At 38.8% G+C, this 26,457-nt stretch overlaps 2 protein-coding genes across 2 annotated transcripts in view; one reads left to right on the top strand and one right to left on the bottom strand.

The window, feature by feature from the left end:
• Nucleotides 1–7,803: 7,803 nt before the first annotated feature.
• On the bottom strand, nt 7,804–15,479 carry zic1 (zic family member 1 (odd-paired homolog, Drosophila)). Its single transcript, XM_020473987.2, has 3 exons — nt 13,485–15,479; nt 12,796–12,959; nt 7,804–12,368 (listed from the first exon to the last, which is right to left on the bottom strand). Exons 1-3 carry the CDS (start codon nt 14,449–14,451, stop codon nt 12,168–12,170), a joined length of 1,332 nt encoding a protein of 443 aa, XP_020329576.1. The 5' UTR covers nt 14,452–15,479; the 3' UTR covers nt 7,804–12,167.
• Nucleotides 15,480–23,266: 7,787 nt separating this feature from the next.
• Nucleotides 23,267–26,457, top strand: part of zic4 (zic family member 4) — an 11,052-nt gene continuing 7,861 nt past the window's right edge. The window contains exon 1 of the mRNA XM_020473992.2: nt 23,267–25,388. Within this exon, the coding sequence (XP_020329581.1) occupies nt 24,230–25,388 (1,159 nt within the window). The 5' untranslated portion in view covers nt 23,267–24,229. The remainder of the gene's footprint in view (nt 25,389–26,457) is intronic.

The raw sequence follows: 26,457 nt of genomic DNA, 5'->3' as shown, positions 1-26,457 counted from the left end.
TGTTTACTAGCATTCTAGAATCTAGACAGAGCATTGGATTGTTTCCTAACATTCTAGAATCTAGACAGAGCATTGGATTGTTTCCTAACATTCTAGAATCTAGACAGAGCATTGGATTGTTTCCTAACATTCTAGAATCTAGACAGAGCGTTGGATTGTTTCCTAACATTCTAGAATCTAGACAGAGCGTTGGATTGTTTCCTAACATTCTAGAATCTAGACAGAGCGTTGGATTGTTTCCTAACATTCTAGAATCTTGACAGTGTTGGAATGGTTATTGGGAGGGATTCCTGGCACTAGCCCCTGCCTATCAAGAGCATGTTCAGTTCCCCAAGTTCACAAAATTAAAAATAGTTTGTGAATGTGCATATGGCTGGGCTGTCTGATACAGTGGAATAACCAGACAGTTTTCCCTCCCAGCCATTTCTGGATTAAGTGCTGTCTGTTAGTCAACATGGTGATTGAGTTGAACTGAAAAAGGAACTCAATGTTGCCCCAAGACATTTTGAATAAATACCAGACAGTGAAGCTTGGGAATAAACTGTAGTGGACTTTCATGCTTGTAATTCGTTTTTCCCCCCTTATTTTATGTCCACGAATGGATATTCTATATTTTATGAAATTGCACCATATTTATCATACATAGTGTTAAGCACTCACAGGACATGCTAGTAAATCTAGTTCTGAGGTCAACTAAAAACAAGTTATTTTCCTCCTGCACTGAGATCTGAACAGAGAGTGTTAAATGTGGCTTCTCCATCTAAAAAAAATATAAAATAAATCCACTTTGCCTAAGCAGGTGCTAGAACCAATTAGTAATGAATTCATTAAAGAGTAGACAAGGGATGTAATAAATGCCATCCACCTGGCCAACACACCTGGTGTGATTATGATCAATAAGAGTCATTAGCTGAGCCATGGACATGTTCTCAAACAGTAACCATGCTACACGCGCCTGCAAGGCTTCACAGAGACATTATCACCTGTGTTTTATTGGCATCTTTATGCTTCTTCCATCCACGTTACAAGACAAATCATATGAACATTTGAGCCAAGGTTGAGATTAAAGTTGATTATATTTAAAGTAGCCCCTTGTACGCACTGATATTATAGTGTATGAACCAAATAGTCAGGATTGTATAGCATATTGCCGCAGATGTACTTATATTTCCAAAGGAAACAATCTCAATGGCTCGGTAAATGGAATAGAGTTGATCTGTAATATGGGTAATTTAAGCAGAGAGGGTGAACTGTTATGCCTATGTAGTTTATATCATAAATCAAGAACCAATGGTAAGGTAGTATATAGGAGAGTTTTGTTTAGCCATTACGCTACGTAGTATGTTAGCTCTATTAACTAATGCACACAGCTCTGCAGTGGAGGGTCTTACCGACAAGCTAGTCACACGCTGCCATGCATCCAAACACCACGTTGTTGTCTAACCTCCATTGGGGAAGCCTGGTTCTCGACGAGGCTACCCACAAGCGGTTTGGATGACTAATAAACACTGAACACAAATACAAATGCAGCAGGTAAAGTGTTGGTCCCATGTTTCATGAGCTGAGATAAAAAAAAAGATCCCAGAAATGTTACTCACAAAAAGTTCAATTCTCTGAAATGTTGAGCACAAATTTGTTTACGTCCCCTGTTATTGAGCATTTCTCCTTTATAATCCATCCAAGATAATCCATTTCTCATTTCTCCAAGATAATCCATCCACCTGACAGGTGTGGCATATCAAGAAGCTGATTAAACAGCATGATCATTACACAGGTGCACCTTTGTTGCTGGGGACAGTTAAAGTTCCCTCTAAAATGTATGGTTTTGTCACATAAACTGAGGACAACAAACACAATTGCATTTTATCAATGGCGATTTGAAAGCTAAAAAATACAGTGACGAGATCCTGAGGCCCATTTTATTAAGGTATCTGTGACCAACAGATGCATATCTGTATTCCCAGTCATGTGAAATCCATAGATTAGGACCTAATGAATGTATTTCAATTCACATATTTTCCTCATATGAACTGTAACTCAGTGAAATCTTTTAAATTGTTGCATGTTGTGTTTATATTTTTGTTCAGTATATTTGAACTCCTTTCTAAGAAAATATAAAAATATACAAAATATGCTGTAAAGTGGAAGGTCAGTGTTTTAATCTGTCTATCACAGTATATACAGTATTTAGCTACACATACCGCTCTTATTGATGCACCTATTAACTTCTCAAAGAACGTTCACTACATAGTGTCATGACTGTTTATATAGTAGACATGGAAGAGCTATAATGCTATTTAAATTTAACTAAGATACCATATTAGGCCTATGAGAGTTGATCGTATCAGGACTGGTGGGGTCTGAAATATGATTCTCAGCCAGACTCACACAACAATATGTGTCCACAAGGAATTAAGTCAAATCAAATTGTATTTGTCATACAGGGAAATGCTTACTTACAAGCCCTTAACCAACAAATCAGTTTTAGGAGAATACAACCCAAAAAAAGTAAAAACGATAAGAATAACAAATATTTAAAGAGCAGCAGTAAATAACAATAGCGGGGCTCTATACAGGGGGTACCGGTAAAGAGTCAATGTGCGGGGGCACTGGTGTCGAACGGAGGATACACCGAATTGAAGGTCATTTCTCTTCCGAAATACCATGTCTGTTTCACAGCCTCTGGCTGTCACAGCACTGTATGTATTTATGGGCCAGTCTTAGAGTAGAAACACAACACAATCATCTGGGAAGGATGGACAACCTGATGCCAAAGGTAATAACAACACAAAGTTCAATTCATTGCATCTGTTAGACAGGGAGTCTACACAGTTGACTTCAATATAAATGTGAGGAATTTGGTGATAAAATGTCCACTGCTTTGAATCGAGTTGGAGGCAACAACCGGAAGTGGAGGAAGGCAAATTATTTCAAGATTGAGCTGTTACCTGGAGGGAGGTGGCTAGGCTTTTCTTTTCTTTTTTACATCATCTCTGATCTGCTTTATAAAGTTTATGAATACTTAATATCCATCATTTAAATCGATAATGAAATGGATACCAATTTTACAGTTAAGCATCTTCTGTTTTTGGGCCAAAAATGAGGCAACGCTAGTAAGCTAATTTGGTGCCAGTAGTGCTCCTATCAGCATGCGCAAGTGAGGAGCCCTCATTAATAAGGATCCGCCCCTTTATGTTACATTTTCGCCTAAAATAACATACCCAAATCTAACTGCCTGCAGCTCAGGACCTGAAGCAAGGATATGCATATTCTTGGTACCAGTTGAAAGGAAACACTTTGAAGTTTGTGTAAATGTGAAATAAATGTTGGAGAATATAACACAATAGATCTGGTAGAAGATAATACAAAGAAAAAACAACTGTTCTTTTGTATTTTTTTGTACCATCATCTTTGAAATGCAAGAGAAAGGCCATAATGTATTATTCCAGGCCAGGTGCAATTTAGATTTTGACCACTAGATGGCAGAAGTGTATGTACAAAGTTTTAGACTGATACAATGAACAATTGCGTTTTTGTTCAAAATGTATCAAGACTGCACAAATGTGCCTAATTTGTTTATTAATAACTTTTCATGTTCAAAATTGTGCACTCTCCTCAAACAATAGCATGGTATTATTTTACTGTAATAGCTACTGTAAATTGGACAGTGCAGTTAGATTCACACACATGTAAGCTTTCTGCCAATATCAGATATGTTTATGTCCTGGGAAATGTTCTTGTTACTTACAACCTCATGCTAATCGCATTAGCCTACGTTAGCTCAACCTCATGCTAATCGCATTAGCCTACGTTAGCTCAACCTCATGCTAATCGCATTAGCCTACGTTAGCTCAACAGTTCCTGTGAAAGGGACACCGATCCTGAAGAAGATTTATCAATTAAATACATCAACAACAACCGATGACACTGAGTATAAAATAAGGAGTTAAAACAAAGGCATGCATTTTTTTCAGCAATGGTGCTATCTGCGGCCTACTGATCTTAAGACAGTTGTATCTTACCTCCTTTCGACCACACCTGCATACATCTGCATTCTCTATCACATGACATAGGGCCACACAATGTCCACAGCACATGACGCAATCTCAACTGTGGATCTGAGACGTTGGAAAAAGACACATGGGTAAGTTCACCAAACAGGTAGGAATGTTGTTAAACGTTTCGAAGTACTGTGGGGGTAAAACTGCCTGTCAGAATAGCTAAACAAATAGTCCTAGCTGTAGTGTTGTGGTAACCTAAAAATGTAATTGTTTATTTATTGTGCAACTACACCAGAACGCTGGGTTTGGCTGCTCTGAAATTCCCTTTATAACTAGGCTACTGCTACTCAATGACAATATACAAACCCATTGCTTGCGCTATTTAAGCAACGCTTGGCTTGCAGTAGGTCTAGGATACACCCTGTCACCCTGTAGAGAAAGGAAAGGAAACATCAACACACTTCAAAGTTTCTCTTTCCTCTGTTCTCTTTAGAAGACACAAACAGGTGTGGCTAGAAAACATATTCACCATTTATATAGGAGTCCATTTTCATTAGGTGTATAGCCTTACTGATAGGAGCCCGTTTTCTGAATGTAAATACCCGGTAAAAAAAAATTTAAACAATGGGACACGATAGATTGTGTCACTACAACAACAGTTGACAGAATAATCTATTTGTTTAAATCCCCGATTTAAACATTTAGAGAGTGACGTTACGGAGACCAAATGAACCTAGAACAAGCAACTCCTATGAACACTAGGTGTGGTTGTCGGTTGCCATGGACTCCTGCTGGAAGTCAACTTGAACAGTTTGAGGACATCTCTATCATGTCCTAATTACAAAGGAAGAAAACTTTCCCTCTCGGTTCAGAGCACAATAATAATGAGGTCAGTGATTATGTTAATTGAAGTCGTTTCTCTACAACATATCTGTGTGTCTAATTCTAATCTAAGAAGAGAACAAGATACCTTCCCCAAGGGTACAGAATATGTTTTGTAGCTTTAATGACAATCTGTTAGGATTTGTGGTACTTCAATTCAACTCATGCCAAGACCTAAACGCGTCCTAATGTAAAACTATTGATGTCTTAAAATATTTTGAAACAATAAATTCGAATTTCCTTCGATTCACCAGGCTACAACAAAAAATATATTATGTAACAGAATTACACGATTTGTTATTTCACAAAATTGCCTATTCAAAAATGGTTTAGCTCAAAGCTCAACGATGCATAGATTTTAGTTAGTCTACAACAAAATAAATAAATCCACATGAGAAATATTTTGTCCAAATTTAATTACGAATATCAGAAAACTGAATTGCATGTAGTGTCACATAAAATAAATGAATGGAAGTAAAATGAAATATTCACATCAGCTATACATATGGTATATCTAATCTATAACCTTTGGTAGTGCGCATGCTCCTGTATTTATAATAGATAACCGTTGGTAGTGCGCATGCTCCAGTATTTATAATAGATAACCGTTGGTAGTGCGCATGCTCCTGTATTTATAATAGATAACCGCTGGTAGTGCGCATGCTCCTGTATTTATAATAGATAACCGCTGGTAGTGCGCATGCTCCTGTATTTATAATAGATAAGTCTCTGTCTCTCTGTCTCTGTCTCTGTCTCTCTCTCGTTCTGTCTCTCGCTGTATCTCTCTCTCTCTCTCTCTGTCTCTCTCTCTGTCTCTGTCTCTCTCTGTCTCTCTCTCTGTCTCTCTCTCTGTCTCTCTCTCTCTCTCTTTCTCTCGTTCTGTCTCTCGCTGTATCTCTCTCTCTCTCTCTCTCTCTCTCTGTCTCTCTGTCTCTCTCTGTCTCTCTCTCTGTCTCTCTGTCTCTCTCTCTCTCTCTCTCTCTCTCTCTCTCTCTTATGAAGAGGAAAAAAAATACCAACCCTAACCTAATAGGATTTCATTTACAAAACAACGAAATAGCATTTATGTTTTATTGCCTTCTACAAGTGTAATTAAAAACGGTTTAGCATACATTAGATAACTAGTCAAATGACCTGTGCCATAAAAAAGGTGAGGTAAAAAAACGCAGGCCTACCGACATTACTTCTGTGTAGTTGTGTGTCATAAAACAACAAAGATTAACAACTTAAATTGGCGGCCTAATTTGTACAGTTGACATGATGCCTTCTGTAGGGGACGGATGGTGATGTTTTTCTAGCCCTAAACCACTGCATCGTGGTGGGAAACAACGGCCCAGGGAGAAAGCTACCCCTGGTCTACCCCTGTCGCAAACATCTAATTGGAATGAACCCATTTAGCAACATGTCAGGGAAAGGCGACAACATGGACAATGTCAGCGCCTCTACAAATCTTCTGTGGTCTAAACTTAATAGCGTGTCACTGTGCCTGTCCAGCGCCACTACTGACTGGTTAGTGTCTCAGACAGCTAGCTGCGTGACTCATGGTACATGACCATTCTTTATTTACCTGCTGGGCGATTCGGGCAAATCGCAGGGGAAAAAAGGTGGAACATACATACAGCTAGACTGCATGATGGCAGGAAACGCGCGTCAACTCTTATTCCACTTTGGGTTGGGTCTGGCAGGAAGTGTCCAGTCCGTTGAAAGACATTATGCCAATCATTTGATATTATATAAAGACTTGACTATTGTTTTTATTAACTCATGAAAGACCGGTAAAGTCCTCTGAATCAGACTGAACACGGTAATTAACGAGCCTACCTCCACTAATTATTCCTTTATCCATATGAGTGCTAATATCCTAGACATGAGTTTCAATTATTTCTAATGACACATACAATGGTTTCTAATTATAAGTGAAGGTGTTCATATCATTTACCTATAGACAAATATATAATCCACACTGCGCCATGTCTGACCCAGGAGCCCACGTACAACCTCACCCAGGCTGTAAACGAGGAGGTTGGCTACTAAGAGCCTTATAACGTTCCTTTTTCTTTTAAATGAATTGATCCAAAATGAAAAGTCAGAATAAAAATAACGTAGGCCCTATCTCGAATCGAGAAATCAACATATTAATATTAAGAATATGGGCCTATTTGATGCAGAACTAACTAATTCTACTCTATTCATTTCTACCACGATATGTCTTTCTATGCTCGTTGATGTTTAACGCGTACAATTGGTATCTTCAAGTGAGCCGCTAACAATGCAAATTATTACGACATTAGTGTTGCATTAACTTTCCCGTTAGAATGTCTTTCCACGGTAGTAATATATCAGAATATATATATATATATATTCCATACACATCTGACGCGCTCATGTCAGCTTTACGCGGAGCATGAATATGGAGTTTTCCATACCACCTCTCAAACTTCAACTCCGCAGCACCCAGCGGCTCAGGCAGATCAACCTATCAGAGGCGAGCCTTTTGAACAGAGCCGAGACAGCCTCGAAGTCAGCCAAAGGGCAAGCGCATGTGAATTGAGGAAGAGAGAAAAAAAAAGTCCAACTACCTTTACATTGGAGAAAGGGCAGGAATTGCCCCTCTCACATCCATCTCTGCCTAACAGCTAGACGGCAACCCGAGAGGTTCATTGTAGGGTTGCTATGATTCACTGTCCACTGTACGGCTGGGGAATAAGGATCTTTATCTCTGAAAACGGATATATAGTGGCCTTGGGAAGGGTACAGCATAGTTCAGACATATATAGCACAATATACATCGATACAAACAGGTTTACCCATCACCAAAGGTTTCTTCTAAATGTTATGTATATGTAAGAATAGCGTTGTCATTTAACCAAGATCGTAAGTAGGTGGATGGAAAACATTACGGATGTGAAGGGCCCTTGGCAGCGGCTCTCTGGATGTCTTTATTTGCCTTGATTCATGAAAAGAAAGCACACCGAAGAGATAACGACACGATAACAAACAGAACATTAGCAGAATCATCACAATCATTATAATAAATACACATTTCAGCCAAGGTAAAAAAAAAAACGTGTAATCACAACGATGCTTTTTTTTTTCACCTGTTACCATAATAAGGACTAAACTATCTAAACTAAAGATACCAATGTTCAATCATCAGATCAATTGTCTATTGGGAAAATCTGCGCACCGTGGGATGAACATGTGGAACCGTGGACGGGCAGTCATGATTCATCAAGTGGCACAACAGCTTTCCTTCTCTTCTCCGGCTGGGTCTCCGTGTACCTCCGGGGCTCCATGTACTGCCGGGTTCAACCAACGCCTCAGCTCTAGTACATAGACTAGTCAACTCAGTAACTTGATACTAGACTAATCCTTCCAGCAGCCTGGCAACTATGTTAATAACTTGACAGATTTGAGGATTGTATAGGCCAACATCAAGTGCGCGTTAGAAACAAGTTGCCAGGTTTAAACTCCAACACCCAATCAGGGAAAAAAGGTTAGGGTATAACAATAACGAACATAATCATACAGAATGTCTTCTAAACTTTGTTCAGAACATGAAATTACTCTGAAATTATGAAACATATTGTCTTATATTATTGGAGAAAGTAAGCAGCTATTTGGTAGCTAAAAGCTTTGTTCGATAGTTAGTATTACCCGTTTTGTAGGTCTGTTAGTCAAATAATAAAACGTTGATTTTCCATTAACATCTTAATTTAATATTTGACGTCTATATTATCATTGGACCATACTATGCTATAATCTGACTATCATATTTGGAACAGGATATTTTACTTTGCAATAACCTGCGTGTTAAAGTTATAAAGTGACACATGTCTGTTTTCATGGGTCAAGGTTTAAATATAAGTCATAGTTGGAACGTGCAAGATCGCATTCATTTCTATCATTGAAAACAACACACACAGCTCCGCCTGGGTTTAAACTGGCTGCTAGCGTAAGTCATAAATATTCATTGACAAGCTAGGCGCACTGAGGGCTGGCGCCTGCGCTGTTCGTGAGCTTTAAACGCGACTCTGCTGTTTTCAGCTTGTTGTGACCGTTAAGAAACGTCGCAATACAGTCAACTGAACAAATTAAGTTAGTGTGAACAAAACTGAAAGGATGAGATTTCCTTATTCCGTCGATTATCCGGTTCATAAGAGCCCATGCACGCCGTGTTGGCTACACCGCCTGTCATTCAGACATCTTCGTATGGAGACGAGAAGATTTCCATGTCGGCTATTTTTGTAAAGGAAGAATCTCAAATATTGATTCTACCAGATATATATATATTTCGTTTACATTCCAAAATGTAAAACAAATGTAATTAAATTAGTCATAAACACACATAAACAATGTAATTGACATTTACATTAAAAAACAGACATCGTCATGTGGTATTACAGAACAAAAGTCAACTATTAACATTTGAAAAGACTAAGAACAAATGTAGGACATTGGTAATTATAGGACTATTGTGTTACTTTTTAGGCTATCACTACGACCCACAGTGTGTGGTTCTAAAGCCTCCCCTGCATGGACAGAGTTATTACTAGTTGAATACAATCGTCTTGAACTTGAGTAACCTAATGGAATCTCTGCATATACATGCTTTAGTAGTGTCTGTCTGTGTAGCGCTGATATTGGCATGAGGAGACCATGGTTGTCTCGTAGTTCAAGACACTTTGCAGTTGAATTCAGCCTCGACATGCATTTGTTGCTTTTTCCAAAACCAGGTGTGCGATATAACGATATGATCTGGTAACATCTAATAATATTATAAAGTTATATTTGAGGCCTTTAGTTCAAAATAAATGCTAAGGACATTCAAGACCAGAGTCGATATAAGCAAAGCTTTTTTAGCTTTGTTGGAGAACGACCGGTCTTTTCAAACAAAACCAATGTCATTCTATAATGCAAAACATATTTATGGGTATATGATATACACAGCACTTTCTATTGCTGGTCTAAATGATGCATGAATGAAAACGTATTGGCACTAGAATCTAAATAGATAGTTTTAAATAGAGTCGGAAAAGTCATTTTAGTACCGCCATATTTATCAGGAAAAGAAATGAATATCCTGGCACGCCAACATAATAGGAATACAGTTCAAACAAATCACCTCAGATATCAGGAAATTCCGCCATTTAAATTACACACACACGAACGCACATACACACACTCTTACATTTTAAATCAAAGGTGTTTTATATGGACTTGGAAAAACACATAGTAATTCTTCTATTTCATCCTGGACCATGGTAACGTATTTTATAAAAAGAGATCATATTTCAACTCTTAGTTCTATCCTGTACGATTGCAAATCATTTTAATAAAAAATAAAAAAATAAAGATCTTATTTCAAATCAGAGAAAATGTTTAGGCACGTAGTATTACTGTATATGTAAAACTATATGTAAAAAATAAAACACATAAACACACTGCGTGAGGATTGTTACTGATGACTGATCAACTGAACATTGTGTGCAGGCCATTTGTCTTCGTCTTTTCTGTTAGAATTGTTTCGTCATTTTTCGGCCTGTCCAACGTGTCATGTTGTCAGCTGTAGACTGACAGATCGGGGATTATATGATTCTATTCTGTGTCGCCTTAGCGCACTGGCAGTGTTAACGACGCAGGCCAGGCTGGTGATCACTGGCGTCTGTCTGTTGACGTGAACCCTGCCTAATGGTCCGGTCAACCAGGCTGGCTACACCACGGAACAAAGACTACAACACTGACTCCAGAAGTCCCAACACTTCCTCGGCACTATGACATCCATCTGACACAGCTAGCTTTGGGGAAACTGAATTACATCGAGAACAATTAAGTAAAAACATAAACAATTTCGTTTACACAGACTGATAATTATATCCGTCACGATTAACCGTTTACATTCTCGAATTACTCGAGGGCAAGGACTGGTATGTTAATTATGGATTAACAGGAGACAAGGACAGGAATAATCAAATTACGTAACATTAAATCGTATTACTGAATTGGATTCTGCAAGCCTAAAAAGGCTAGCATGATGTGATTTAGGTGGTGCCCTTTGATAAGCGGGTGATAGAGCACTAGCTTAGCCTAGCCTGATAAGACGGTCCACATATCATGTCCCTTTATTGATAGTCTAGGTGTTATGAAATGTCCACCACCTATTTCATTTATGTCCCCCTGAACATGTCATTTAAAACTGTTACTTTTAGTACGATAGTTATTTCAATATAATACCTCATATAGGCTTATCATGCTTTACTAAATGCCTAGTTCCCTATTTAACTGTGTTGTTAATGATAATGGTATACGTAGGTAATCACGAAGCAGTCATTTTGATGTCCAGTCATATTTAGACAGTAGGCTATGAGAAACAAAAAATATTGGAAGACAATAGTTGGTTGTATTTTTTTATGCTTTAATATAGTACGAAATGTAACCAAACATTTTGTGTAGACTAAATTCTACATAAGAGCGTATTTCTCCATAAATCCCGATCATTTCTAACGTTACCCTTTACATGCGGATAAATATGGAAAATTGAGCTATATACATGTAGGTAATACTTCCTTGACATTATCAAGGTAATGGACAAATCGTTTTTTTTAAATCTTTTATCACGTACATAAACAGATTGACACGGAGTTTCAGGCTTTCACTACACGATTTATCGACATGACATTAAATAACAGCAATGGTAAGTACTGTGCTACTCCAACTGGACCGTAGACGGAATGTGGCACCAAATACAAAAGCACATAAATAGACTAATAGTCGGTAAGGTCGACGTCATAGTGGAGACGGTAGTTATACTGAGTAATTCACATTGGGTACACATCAACTACAACATTCTGTTCAATCAACACTAGTCATCGCAATATTATTGTTAAAACCATCTCATTTTCCATATATCTAGGGACCACATTTTCACAAATGCCCTTAAACTGTGATGTAACTATTTACAAAATAAAATATAACATGTTTGAACTGTGAATCTTTATGTACAAAGAAAATCAGGCCACGAATCGCAGATAGCATGCATTGAGATATCTTGCGTGCAGTCTTTCAAAAAAAGAGCCGGGGGGGAGGGGGAGAAAATGTGTAAAAAAAACTTTAACTTGGTAGCTGGTCGTGCACCTTGTCCATGCATCACTCTGTCTCTCTCTCTGTAGCCATTAACCAACCATTTTGGCTTCCTCTTATTTTTCTCTGTCCACGCATTATAGACTGACTTTCAAAGTCTTTGATTCCAAGCAGTCCTATTTCTGCAGTCTTTGTGAAAATATTTTACACGTACCATTCATTAAAATTTGACGACAGCGTGGTGTGGTGACTGGTCGTGTGGTGTACTGTCGAGGTTGCCGGTGATATGGAACTGGAATTATGGTTCTCTGTGGACGGGGACACGATGGTGGGCGGCGTGGACGATTCGTAGCCGGAACTGGCCGCTGGTGACGGTTGGGGTCCTTGCGTGGTAGCCTCGTGAACCTATGAGACAGAGCGAAAAAAATATGAACAACAGGACATTTTTACATTTGACAGTGTGCCTGTGTATTACTCATACGCTGCCATGCTTTACGGTATTATGAAGGCTTAAAGTTCGATTCTCCATCGTGAAAAGAAAATACATCGGCTAATTATATACATGCTAATGATAATACATTTTTAATAAATAAATCAAGATCCTAAATTAAAATGCATGATGCAGTATTTTGGAAATGATTCCAGCGTGAAAGGTTTTATGAAAACACAACAGCTAGTTGTACTGCATCGTACGTTCATATTTGCTGGAATGTATACACAGCATTTTCCTTCTCAACAATATCCAATATATGGACTTATTTATAGCACGCTAAATATTCAGAACAATTTTAAGTAGCCACGGATTAAAATAAAAGTGTAAGTTAATATGTACCTTCATGTGTTTCCGCAGAGAGCTTGGATGTGTGTAGGACTTGTCGCATTGCTTGCAGAGATAAGGCTTGTCAGATGTATGGACGTGCATGTGTTTCTTCCGGTCGCTGCTGTTGGCAAACCGTCTGTCGCAGCCCTCAAACTCACACTTGAAAGGTTTTTCACCTAAAAAAAAATGGCACGAAATAAACATTTTACACACGGAGAGTATGAACTATGATACATTTTCATTTAACATGAACATTTCAGAGTTTCAGTTGTCACGTGGTTCAAACACATTGTATAAAGATTTATTTTCAGTATTTTTGATTTGTTTAATGTGTGTAGGCCTATATATTTACATACACATGTTGTTGTGTTCGCCTGTTTTACTTGGACCACTAAGATAAACAATTCGCAACAGCATGCCACATATTTCACAAACCTATTGCATTATATTCATTTTTGAAAGTTTCAAAATACGAATAATAAAGTTATACTGTATATACAATTTAATAAATGCATTCAATATTGTCGACATTTTTTTTGTGTGTGTAAAAACGTAACAAAAACTTTCAAGTTGATAGGCTACTCTGGCCTGTTACACAGTCAAATATGTCTTACATTTAATAACAGTTCATCGCTTTTGGAGCGGAAATTGCGATCATGCTTTTGAGTCGGGAATTTAAAAAAACATGTTACATTTCTTACCAGTGTGTGTCCTTTTGTGGATTTTCAGGTTTTCCGATCGGGCAAACACTTTTCCACAGCCGGGGAAGGGACACGGGAATGGTTTCTCTCCGGTGTGTACTCTGATATGATTTACCAGTTTGTATTTGGCTTTGAACGGTTTTCCTTCTCGGACGCACTCTTCCCAGAAGCAGATATGGTTAGACTGCTCCGGTCCACCGACATGCTCCACTGTCAGGTGGGTCACGAGCTCGTGCATCGTGCTGAACGTTTTGTTGCAAGCCTTTTTGGGGTTCGACAACTGTTCGGGCTCGACCCACTTACAGATGAGCTCTTGTTTGATGGGCTGCCTCATGTATCGGAAGAAGGCCCCTGCCCCGTGGTGAGCCGCCATGTTCATGTTCATGGGGCCATAGCCGTGCAGCTGGGAGGAGGCGTAGTGGTCGGAGCGGGGGCTCGTAACATGGCCGTACTGGTCAGCCCGGCCGTACATGTCCCCGGTAAAGCCAAGCCGCATCTGGCTGTTGACGACATTTGATGATGCATGACTTGCGGCTTGCTCGTGGAGTCCGGGGAAGAGCAGGTGCCCCGCGGCATCGGAGTGTCCATGTGGCCCTGCAAAACTTCCCGCTGCCGAGGCAAACAGGCTGTGCTGCGCGCTGGTGGCATCCCCGAAGCCCCGGTTTCTGAAGAGAAAGTCCCGGGTGGAGTTGAAGGCTGCGGTGGAGTAGGAGCTGACGTGTGTCGGGTGGTGGTGGTGACCCAGGGCGGCAGCAGCGTAGCCGGGAGCCTGAGAGGAGAACGCCGTCTGGCCGGAGCCCAGGTCGTGGGAGCTGTGGTTGATTTTAAAAGCTCCCATCCCGTCTGCGAACGGATTTATCCCCAAAGCCACTTCTCTTTCTGTGACTTCGCCTGTTGAGTGATGCCTTGAGGAGCCGAACGTAGTGACTCCTATGGTGGGGTACTGGGGTCCTGCATCCAGAAGCATCTTCCGGCAGTCTACAACTCAATGAGGCGACTGAGAGCAGAAATAAAAAATCACGAACAGTTATTCTCTCACTCCTATACCTCTCTCGCTTTCTCTCTTTCTGCAAAAGTCTCTCTCAGACCTTACAGAGGAGTACAAACTCCAATCCACCGGTTTTCTATTTACCTAAAACAAGAATGGAATTTTCCCCCACACTAATTCTCATCCGATGCACACGCAAATCATGTACAATATTGTATTTTGCGGTTTATCTTCCTGTGGCGAAACTTTCACCTCCCCAGTCAGGCGGTGAGCTTCAGACTGATAGTCGCAATCATTCCTGCAGATAAATGAATTGAAAAGACAACACAGTCCACCCCTGATGAATGGAGAGGAAGGGGGGACCAAACATGTGACCCGGTACTCAGACGATCATTGGAGGAGGCCCTATCCCCCTACTAACATGCACCCATCAAATAACAATCCGCGTGCCGAGGCCCCTCTCCTATTGGTCCGCGTGCATCATCAATCCCAGGTATTGTGAGATTGCTGACTGTGGTTTTGGTTAAACGGCTGAATAACACAAGAAAGAAAGTTGAGAAGTATAAAAGCAACAATAGACGGTGTGAAAATGTAGACAGTCGTCGGCTATTCAGTCACACTATACACTGCTAAAAGTCAAATGCATGCGTGTTCCTCTATAACTGATGCATAGCAACAACTTTCCATACTAAAACACACTTTTTGTTAGGGAAGGGGGTGGCAAATGCTGATGTAGAGCATGGCTATTCGGTTGCATACCAAGAAGTCAATGTGTCGCTGAATGTTGTTGCTCAGCAAAGAGACTGGGGAGGCAGTATACCACACACTCTTTGTTGTTGATCCGGGATATTTGTTTGATTTCATAGGACACACGTTGAGGGCATGGCGATGTCTTTGTTGATTTCCATGGCAATCTTTGGATCCAGTCAAATTTCCGGAGGATGAAAGGGAACGGAAAAGACGACTCGACTCCATTTCCCCCTCTCTATTCAAGTAGTTTAGGGAGTAGAGGCTGCATGGATACATACCACAAGGGAATATTACGTTTTACTACAAAACAGCCAAAACGTCAATATGTGACTGTCACAAACACATTATAATAGGACTAATAATATACGAATTATCCTACAAGTGCCACGATGAAGTTTTTTTTATTTTTTATTTGTCAGTTGAAATCGGCTATAGGTCTATCTCGAAATAACAATCCATTGTCAATGCTGAAAAACACTGCAAATCACAATCCCAAGTAGCCTCACAATCCCAGGTAGGCTCACTCATCACTTCCTGTGCACACAGCACCTCTTCTATAAAGCTGTCCTCCAGTTTTACACTTCATGTGTTGCCATTTACACATCAGGTGTGACCATGGAAACATTTACAGATGGAGGATCTTAATCTGATCACTCTGTTACAGGAGAACGTCTACAGATGGAGCATCTTAATCTGATCACTCTGTTACAGGAGAACGTCTACAGATGGAGCATCTTAATCTGATCACTCTGTTACAGGAGAACGTCTACAGATGGAGGATCTTAATCTGATCACTCTGTTACAGGAGAACGTCTACAGGTGGAGCATCTTAATCTGATCACTCTGTTACAGGAGAACGTCTACAGATGGAGCATCTTAATCTGATCACTCTGTTACAGGAGAACGTCTACAGGTGGAGCATCTTAATCTGATCACTCTGTTACAGGAGAACGTCTACAGATGGAGCATCTTAATCTGATCACTCTGTTACAGGAGAACGTCTACAGGTGGAGCATCTTAATCTGATCACTCTGTTACAGGAGAACTTCTACAGATGGAGGATCTTAATCTGATCACTCTGTTACAGGAGAACGTCTACAGATGGAGATCTTAATCTGATCACTCTGTTACAGGAGAACGTCTACAGGTGGAGCATCTTAATCTGATCACTCTGTTACAGGAGAACGTCTACAGATGGAGGATCTTAATCTGATCACTCTGTTACAGGATAACTTCTACAGTTGGAGGATCTTAATCTGATCAATCTGTTACAGGAGAACGTCTACAGATGGAAGATCTTAATCTGATCACTCTGTTACAGGAGAACTTCTACAAATGGAGGATCTTAATCTGATCACTCTGTTACAGGAGAACGTCTACAGATGGAGGATCTTAATCTGATCACTCTGTTACAGGAGAACGTCTACAGATGGAGGATCTTAATCTGATCACTCTGTTACAGGAGAACGTCTACAGATGCAGGATTTTAATCTGATCACTCTGTTACAGGAGAACTTTCTTGCAATGAAGAACTTTTAAATCTTGTAGTCTGTTTGAGGTTTAAACAGGCTTCTGAAGCTTTTAATTTCCACTTCATAATTCAGACTTGATTTTCCATTATGTAAAATGTATCAACCCCTACATAAATGTCCATTAATTCTAATTCACATAATAATTCACATTTCCTTTTGATGCAGAATAAAATTGCCTGCTGTAGCAACCTGTCTCAAATTAGGATCCTACATATGTAGGGCCTAGGCTGTAGTTATCTGTGAACTCTGTTCTCCGCCGCCCCCCCCCCCATCCCTCTTTCTCTGTCTCTCTCTCAATTCCATGTCCGTTTTTGCAGCAGCCTCGTAAAGGGAACATCAGCAGTCAGGACTCCCTTCTGGCATGATCATTCTCAACCTAAATTCTTTCCCAAAAATCACACAAAAAGTTATCATCACAAAGACGTTTAATAAGCAGTTATCTTGAAGGACATTTATGATGATAACTCACACACTGGTGATTGTTGAAAACAAAACACTAGTCACGTTGTATGTTGGCCGACTAGTAAAAGCTTACTGCATCACCATACACTGTATATATGTGTACAACGTTGTGGGTTACCGAAGTTATCAAGTGGGATTTGCGGCTCTCGCTGGTTCAAAGCCGCATGAACAGACTTGCCATATGAACCATTAAAATCTCATTTTGACTGCACGTTTCTGCTCCGTACATTCTCCGACTCCTTCCAGAGAGAACAAAGGGAAGAGAACATTATCCATGGTTCTCTTTTTCCATACAAGTTGTATCAAGTTTTAAAGTAAACTACCACGACTCACATACAAATCTGGAAGACCCTTGGCTTCAACAGGTGGAAAACGGTCATAATGGAACGTGTGTCCAAGTGACTCTAAACAGGGAAGAAATAAATACCTTTGGGGTTCAACAGGGGTCTGGGAATCATCAAATACAACAACAGAAGGCAAAACATCTTTGTAGTTGAATCTGCATGTTTATTTTCCACTGATTTATCAGAAGTATCCGGTGATTGGCATTGCTGACTGATTTATCAGAAGTATCCGGTGATTGGCATTGCTGACTGATTTATCAGAAGTATCCGGTGATTGGCATTGCTGACTGACTTATGGAAGTATCCGGTGATTGGCATTGCTGACTGATTTATCAGAAGTATCAGGTGATTGGCATTGCTGACTGATTTATCAGAAGTATCCGGTGATTGGCATTGCTGACTGATTTATCAGAAGTATCCGGTGATTGGCATTGCTGACTGACTTATGGAAGTATCCGGTGATTGGCATTGCTGACTGATTTATAGAAGTATCCGGTGATTGGCATTGCTGACTGATTTATAGAAGTATCCGGTGATTGGCATTGCTGACTGATTTATAGAAGTATTGGGAATGGAGAACTTTACAGTAAGGTGACCAATGATATAGATAATAATATATCCATTATGGGTGGAGGCCGCTAATTTAATTAATATTATGGTCGATAGGACAGGCTACAGGGCATTTATTTTGTTATAAACGTAACGTAATAGTGATGTAACATAACGTAATAGTGATGTAACATAATAGTGATGTAACATAACGTAATAGTGATGTAACATAATAGTGATGTAACATAAGGTAACAGTGATGTAACATAACATAATAGTGATGTAACATATTAGTGATGTAACATAACGTAATAGTGATGTAACATAACATAATAGTGATGTAACATAACATAATAGTGATGTAACATAACATAATAGTGATGTAACATAACATATTAGTGATGTAACATAACATAATAGTGATGTAACATATTAGTGATGTAACATAATAGTGATGTAACATAAGGTAACAGTGATGTAACGTAACGTAATAGTGATGTAACATAATAGTGATGTAACATAACGTAATAGTGATGTAACATAATAGTGATGTAACATAAGGTAATAGTGATGTAACATAATAGTGATGTAACATAAGGTAACAGTGATGTAACATAACATAATAGTGATGTAACATATTAGTGATGTAACATAACGTAATAGTGATGTAACATAATAGTGATGTAACATAATAGTGATGTAACATAATATTGATGTAATGTAAGGTAATAGTGATGTAACATAATGTAATAGTGATGTAACATAATGTAATAGTGATGTAACATAATGTAATAGTGATGTAACGTAATGTAATAGTGATGTAACATAATGTAATAGTGATGTAACATAATGTAATAGTGATGTAACGTAATAGTCATGTAACGTAATGTAATAGTGATGTAACATAATAGTGATGTAACATAATATTGATGTAATGTAACGTAATAGTGATGTAACATAATGTAATAGTGATGTAACATAATGTAATAGTGATGTAACATAATGTAATAGTGATGTAACGTAATGTAATAGTGATGTAACATAATGTAATAGTGATGTAACGTAATAGTGATGTAACATAATGTAATAGTGATGTAACGTAATGTAATAGTGATGTAACATAAGGCAATAATGATGTAACATAATAGTGATGTAATGTAATAGTGATGTAACATAATAGTGATGTAACATAATGTAATAGTGATGTAACATAAGGCAATAATGATGTAACATAATAGTGATGTAATGTAATAGTGATGTAACATAATAGTGATGTAACATAATGTAATAGTGATGTAACATAAGGTAATAGTGATGTAACATAACGTAATAGTGATGTAACAAATTAGTGATGTAACATAACGTAATAGTGATGTAACATAATAGTGAAGTAACATAATAGAGATGTAACATAACATAATAGTGATGTAACATAACGTAATAGTGATGTAACATAATATTGAGGGAACATAAAGTAATAGTGATGTAATACAACGTAATAGTGATGTAACAAACGGTAATAGTGATGTAACATAAAAGTGATGTAACGTAATAGTGATGTAATGTAATAGTGATGTAACATAAGGTAATAGTGATGTAACATAACGTAATAGTGATGTAACAAATTAGTGATGTAACATAACGTAATAGTGATGTAACATAATAGTGAAGTAACATAATAGAGATGTAACATAACATAATAGTGATGTAACATAACGTAATAGTGATGTAACATAATAGTGATGTAACATAAAGTAATAGTGAAGTAATGTAACGTAATAGTGATGTAACATAATGTAATAGTGATGTAACATATTAGTGATGTAACATATTAGTGATGTAACATAATGTAATAGTGATGTAACACAATATTGATGTAATGTAACATAATAATGATGTAACATATTAGTGATGTAACATAACGTAATAGTGATGTAACATAACGTAATAGTGATGTAACACAATATTGATGTAATGTAACATAATAGTGATGTAACATAATAGTGATGTAACATCATATTGATGTAATGTAACATAATAGTGATGTAACATCATATTGATGTAACATAATATTGATGTAATGTAATAGTGATGTAACATAATAGTGATGTAACATCATATTGATGTAATGTAACATAATAGTGATGTAACATCATATTGATGTAACATAATATTGATGTAATGTAATGTAATAATGATGTACCTTAACATAATAGTGATGTAACGTAATAGTGATGTAACATAATATTGATGTAATGTAATAGTGATGTAACATAATAGTGATGTAACATCATATTGATGTAATGTAACATAATAGTGATGTAACATCATATTGATGTAACATAATATTGATGTAATGTAATGTAATAATGATGTACCTTAACATAATAGTGATGTAACGTAATAGTGATGTAACATAATAGTGATGTAACATAATAGCGATGTAACATAATATTGATGTAACATAATATTGATGTAATGTAATGTAATAATGATGTACCTTAACATAATAGTGATGTAACGTAATAGTGATGTAACATAATATTGATGTAATGTAACATAATAGTGATGTAACATCATATTGATGTAACATAATATTGATGTAATGTAATGTAATAATGATGTACCTTAACATAATAGTGATGTAACGTAATAGTGATGTAACATAATATTGATGTAACATAATAGTGATGTAACATAATAATGATGTAACATAATATCGATCTAATGAAACATAATAGCGATGTAACATAATATTGATGTAACATAATAGTGATGTAACATAATATTGATGTAACATAATAGTGATGTAACATAATAGTGATGTAACATAATAGTGATGTAACATAATAGTGATGTAACATAACTTAATCGGGATGTTATTAAGCAGTGTCTTACAACTGACATTAAATGCGTTAAAATAGGCCTTTTCTGAAATACATTGAGTTTGGATAGACACATTCTACATGAAAGGCATATACACCCTGTTGTTTGTAACGAAAAAAAAATCCGGTTTATGCATATAGCATACATATATATATATATACAGTATATGATTTTTCCTTTATACATATTTTTGTCTTTACATATACAAAACAACTCAATTAGCCTAGCGATTACGCGTTTTGTCAATTGCTTCAATATGGTCTGGTCTTGGTCCCGACCCATTTTGCATTATTTCTTGTGGTTTACAAGAGGGCGCAGCTTGGAGCAGAAAAAGCTCTTCCACGGCATATGCATTACTGCAGTGTGTTCCTGAGCTGCCTCTCTCTCTCTCTCTCTCTCTCTCTCTCTCTCTCTCTCTCTCTCTCTCTGCAGACTACAGCTGCGACCCTGCACTAGGCACCTGGAGCAGAGGCCATTTCATAAACATTGCCAGGATCACACATATTTCACATTATATTTACTTATTCATGACGTGTTTAACGTGGCTTTGTCACCAAATGACTTTGACAAGTCAATCGTGGATATGATTCTCCAGAGACGTTCAATCACTGCCGTCGGGCTATCTCTATCAGTATTTACAATGGTAGCCTGTGCGTAATATGCCAACTTTATCCCCCTAAAAATAATACATTTCGGTTTTACGTTTTTGGTGTAAAGAACAAAGCACATGGCCTACTACACATGGCCAGTTCATATCAATTGAATTACTGTTGACCGAATAACATTGAGTCACAAATACTAACATAAATAAATATGTGACCCACTCACCTACATATAGAAAGGTCTTGTTTTAGAATGCTGCATCCTTATGTTCTTTCGGTAACTGATCGAGTGTGCAGGAGTTGTACTCGCATAGATAGGTGGGAAATGTTTAGTGTCCAGCATTTTCAGCAGTGTGCAGTGCAGTACGCTAGTTGTGTTTTAGAAGTGCCTAAAATTAAATTTACCCCAAAACGTTTTTTTGTTTTTTTTGCAATAGATTGTGGTTGTAAAATGACCACGTTATTGACATACTAACGAAATATTTTATACTTGTTTTTTGTTTTTGTTAACTGATGAACAAATTAATTCTACATTGAGAATGGACATTACTTTTGTTCAACAGCCCAATGAGACCGATGCATGAATATAACCCAACCTGGGTCTCTCAAATACCTATTGAGGCGATGGTCACAAAGTAGTCAAATATTGGCAAGACACACTGTCAAAATAAATGACGGCTTTACTGCCTCTGAACCTACCCATGGCTCTCTGAGACAACAGCCCAATGATTGACTACTGTGGGCACGTTATAATCCGACCAAATTGTTAAACACATTCTACATGCTATATTTGACATGGATCTAATGGCAACGATTTGACCTCATTTTGGGTCAATTCACAGAACAATTCCTATTTGTCTCCGACTGTTTTGATTAAGATAAAAGGGCCCAATGTAGATTGAGGTAAGAATATTTAAGTATATGTCGATTAATATACATGCGTTTACCAAATGTTAAAGTTGAATGAAAAAAAACATATTCAAGGCCTTAGCTAGGAGGACCCATGACAACAGTTGTATAGGCTAGAATTAGGTTACAACAATAAATAGTCCCCTTAATATAGATGTGAACAGCAAAATAAAGTTGATCAAAAAATGTTAATGATATCATATCGCAGCTCAATGTCTTCATTATGTAGTTGATTATATTAGGCCGAACATAATGACGACACACTATAGCATCACAAACAGTAGAGATGAGCGGATTGTTTTTAAAATATATATATTTTATATAACATATGAAGCAGCTTCAGGTGCTCCAATACGCGTTGGTTTCTGAATCAATGTCTCAATAAAAGAGGAGAGGAAAAACGTTATTGACAATTAAATCTCATCGTCTAACATAAATCCAAAGACAAAATAAATGCAAAATATGTTTTGTGATTTATGGTATTGTCTAGCTGTGTTGGTTTGATAGCAGGGAATCATCAACAAGATGAACTTTTATGTTTTCGACAACGTTTTCCTTCAACAGCAGACATCCCTTTCCCTCTCAGGGTATCATTCTAAAGTATAAACTCATATTTTAGCACGTTTTATTTTGGATTTAAATCTCTACCGCTCTTGTGCCGTTCTGCGCCGTTCATCGGGCGCCACCTCCCGTGCCCCTGATCCGCTTCAGTTCTGGGTCTCAATCCGACAGGGCTCGTGAGCGAAATTACCCCGGATCATAACAACAGGTCGGTTCCATTACTTTTTCCCGGGACAATGGACGGCGTCGTCTCTATTCACTAATACACAGAAACCGATCCCACGACGAGGAGGAGGACGAAGCGCAACGAGCGACGAGGGGTGGTGGTGCGGTGAGGACGAACAAGCGAGCGCCTGGGAAAACGTGTAAAAAATGTTTCTTTATCTTACCGGATCATTTTGGGCCATTGAGTGAACTCCGAACCGCGTAAAAACTCCGAACCGCGGAAAATTGCTTTTGAGAAAAGGACTAGTCTAGTTTATGTTCGAAAATATATCCGGTACTTTGATGCATGCATTTTCCGACTCTGCATACATTTTATGAATTTCAATGACATATTTTCGTAAAATATGTACCGAAATGAAGATATCTCTCTATTGATTATCAGCTATAACCTTAGAGGCTGCATTATTTTCATGTGTACTGTAGGCTAGGTGTTATTTAGGCTACATTGGGTATATTGCACTTCCATAACTCTTAGTCACTCAGTAGTAAAATATGACAGTTATAGTTTTGGTGTAACGGTTTAACTTTTGGAGATTAGTTTAAAGTACAATAACCTTTGCATAACAACTACATTTTTTATATTTTTTGCCTGAGGCTCTGCGCAGGCGCTCTGCCTGCTTGCTGTCGCTAAAACATTTTTGTTCACATTGGAGACTTGTCACAAGTGACGTCAATCACGGGGCTCTGACCAATTAGAAGTCGGGGTGATTGTTTAGCTCCACGGGCTGCAGCGCCTACCATGAATCTCTATTCACTATCAAAGCGTCCTGCTGCTGCCGGCCAACCGAATGGGATTCAGCCACTGAGATAGAATCACAACTTTCCTACTTTTTAATACATGTTTTAGTTTGTTTTTCTATATTTTTCATTGCAATTAAAATATATTTGTCATCATTGTTATTTTGCCTGCTGTCAAGTTATTCTAGAATTAGGAGTAATGAACATGAATGCTTTGGGAAGCCCTATGATGGACCCTACGATTTCCAAACGGAACACGGCGCTGAGATTAGTTGACTTGGTAGGGGCGCACCACCATCACCATCATCACCACCATACCCCTCAGAGCGTGACAGGCTTCCCGGGGTTCAGCAGCCATCCACACTCAATGGCTCACTCGCACCCTGGGGAGATTACTGCGAAACCCCGCCTGGGGCCGAGTCCATTTGGGCCAGAACACATGGGGCACTCCGCGGCCCTCAAAATCAGCCCAGCCCATCATTACCCACACCACCATCACCACCACAATCATCATATGGCAGGCCACAGTGAAGTGGTCTCCAGTCAAACGGGAGCTTTTGGCCCGGTGCAGGCGGCGACCGTCCCTTATTCCATGTCCCACACGGCCCAGGCGTTATCCGCAGCCGCAGGTAGGGATTTCCTCATTCGCAGGGATCTGACAGCTCAAGCCATGCCGGTACTGACCGACCAGAGCCCCGGTTCAACCTCTCATCACGGAATGTTTGTCTCAACAACAGGTAGCTATCCGGGACACTACGGCCATCACCCTGATGCTGGTAGCCATGCCCTCTTCTCCGGACTCCACCATGAGCAGTCATCTAGCGGAGCACCAGGTGGCCAAGCCATGAATGGACAAATAAGGTTAGGAATACCTAGCGAAATGTACGTTAGGTCTGATCACTTGAGTCAAGTGGCGAGCTCCAGGGCTGATCCGTTCTCCGCCTCGACATTACATGGCTACGGCGGTCTGAACCATCTGAACATGAACCTCGGCGCTCAGCATCACGGAGCCGGTGCATTCTTCCGCTACATGAGGCAGCCAATAAAGCAAGAACTCATCTGCAAGTGGCATGAACCGGAACTGTCGCCGAAGAAACTCTGCTCCAAAACTTACAGCACGATGCACGAGCTGGTAACTCATGTGACGGTGGAGCATGTCGGTGGCCCGGAGATGGCAAACCATATCTGCTTCTGGGAAGAGTGTCCCAGAGAAGGAAAGCCATTTAAAGCCAAGTACAAACTGGTAAATCATATCAGAGTACACACCGGAGAGAAACCATTCCCATGTCCCTTCCCCGGCTGTGGAAAAGTGTTTGCTCGATCGGAAAACCTGAAGATCCACAAGAGGACTCACACAGGTCAGTGACTTTATTTCCGTTTCAGAGACAACGGTAAAGGTTGCATCCTCTTCCAGCAGTGAGCAATTTATGGATTGAACCCCATTCAACACTATAGCTCAGTTCATATTTCTATTTGAAATTGCATAACATTTCTATTTGAAATTGCATATAAATTAAATGTAGTTATTTTGAGAATATATGCTGTACAGCAGTAAAACAAAAAGGGGGGAAAAAAATGATTTAAAATGTCATTGAACCAATTGCCAAATCCCTGAAAGCAGTATTTATTTCATAATTATTTCGATATATATACATATATATATAAATGTTTGTTTTATTCTTTCTAAATGTGATATTTTGATCATGGCATTTCAAATAAACAATTTTTAAGCTACCAAAACGTTGGCATGACACTGAGCCTGATTAGCCTAAACATTAGGCAATAGTGTATTGTTGGACAAACACATTTCCGATGTGTTTGTTGTGAATTGCTCCAGTGGGCCAGCGCTCTACAGAGATAATGCTAGGGGGATTATGGTAAAACAGTTCTCTCTCCCTCAGCGGTTTGATGTGTGCCAAAACATGCCGTCCGAAGAGAGACTATGGCCCACACGGTCTGTCCAACTGTTGCGTTGCCTGCAGCAGGGTCAAGTCTAGATGTTACACAGTTCATGGCAAATTGACGACGAAAGTTCAACATGTTTTTGCGTTTTTAGCTAACCCTCTTCCTAACATTTAACTTCGAATTATCCTAATCTGCTGCGTACATTTTCCTAACCTGCTACGAAAAGGCATAAACTGTACTCTCAAAACCATGCTGCTGCAGGCACATGGAACCAAGCATATCAGATAGAACGATGTTACTTCCTTTTCTGAAGTGTTGTGTATCGCCCTATAAAGTACTAGAAGCCTACTGGTTTCAGAATGCAGTTGGGAGTAAGTTAGCCTTGGAGCGGAAATAAATTCAGATTCTGTAATGGATATTTTTTTCTTCTGTAGTGGAGACCGTTTCTGCTTCCACCGCCGTGAACAACCCCTGAATGTGTCTTTTAATACTGTGATTTGTCAACGAGACTCTGTATAATGT

The sequence above is a fragment of the Oncorhynchus kisutch genome, linkage group LG11 (assembly GCF_002021735.2).
Source record: "Oncorhynchus kisutch isolate 150728-3 linkage group LG11, Okis_V2, whole genome shotgun sequence".
Lineage (NCBI taxonomy): Eukaryota > Metazoa > Chordata > Actinopteri > Salmoniformes > Salmonidae > Oncorhynchus > Oncorhynchus kisutch.
This window is presented reverse-complemented; position numbering and strand designations above follow the sequence as displayed.

What these genes read in the sequence shown, in the direction of transcription:
- zic1 (XM_020473987.2), bottom strand. Translation starts at nt 14,451, where the DNA reads ATGCTTCTGGATGCAGGACCCCAGTACCCCACCATAGGAGTCACTACG. An exon ending in CCACAAAAGGACACACACTG is followed by an intron (nt 12,960 to 13,484) that starts GTAAGAAATGTA and finishes ATTTTTTTTTAG; the next exon opens with GTGAAAAACCTTTCAAGTGT. An exon ending in CTCTGCGGAAACACATGAAG is followed by an intron (nt 12,369 to 12,795) that starts GTACATATTAAC and finishes TCTGTCTCATAG; the next exon opens with GTTCACGAGGCTACCACGCA.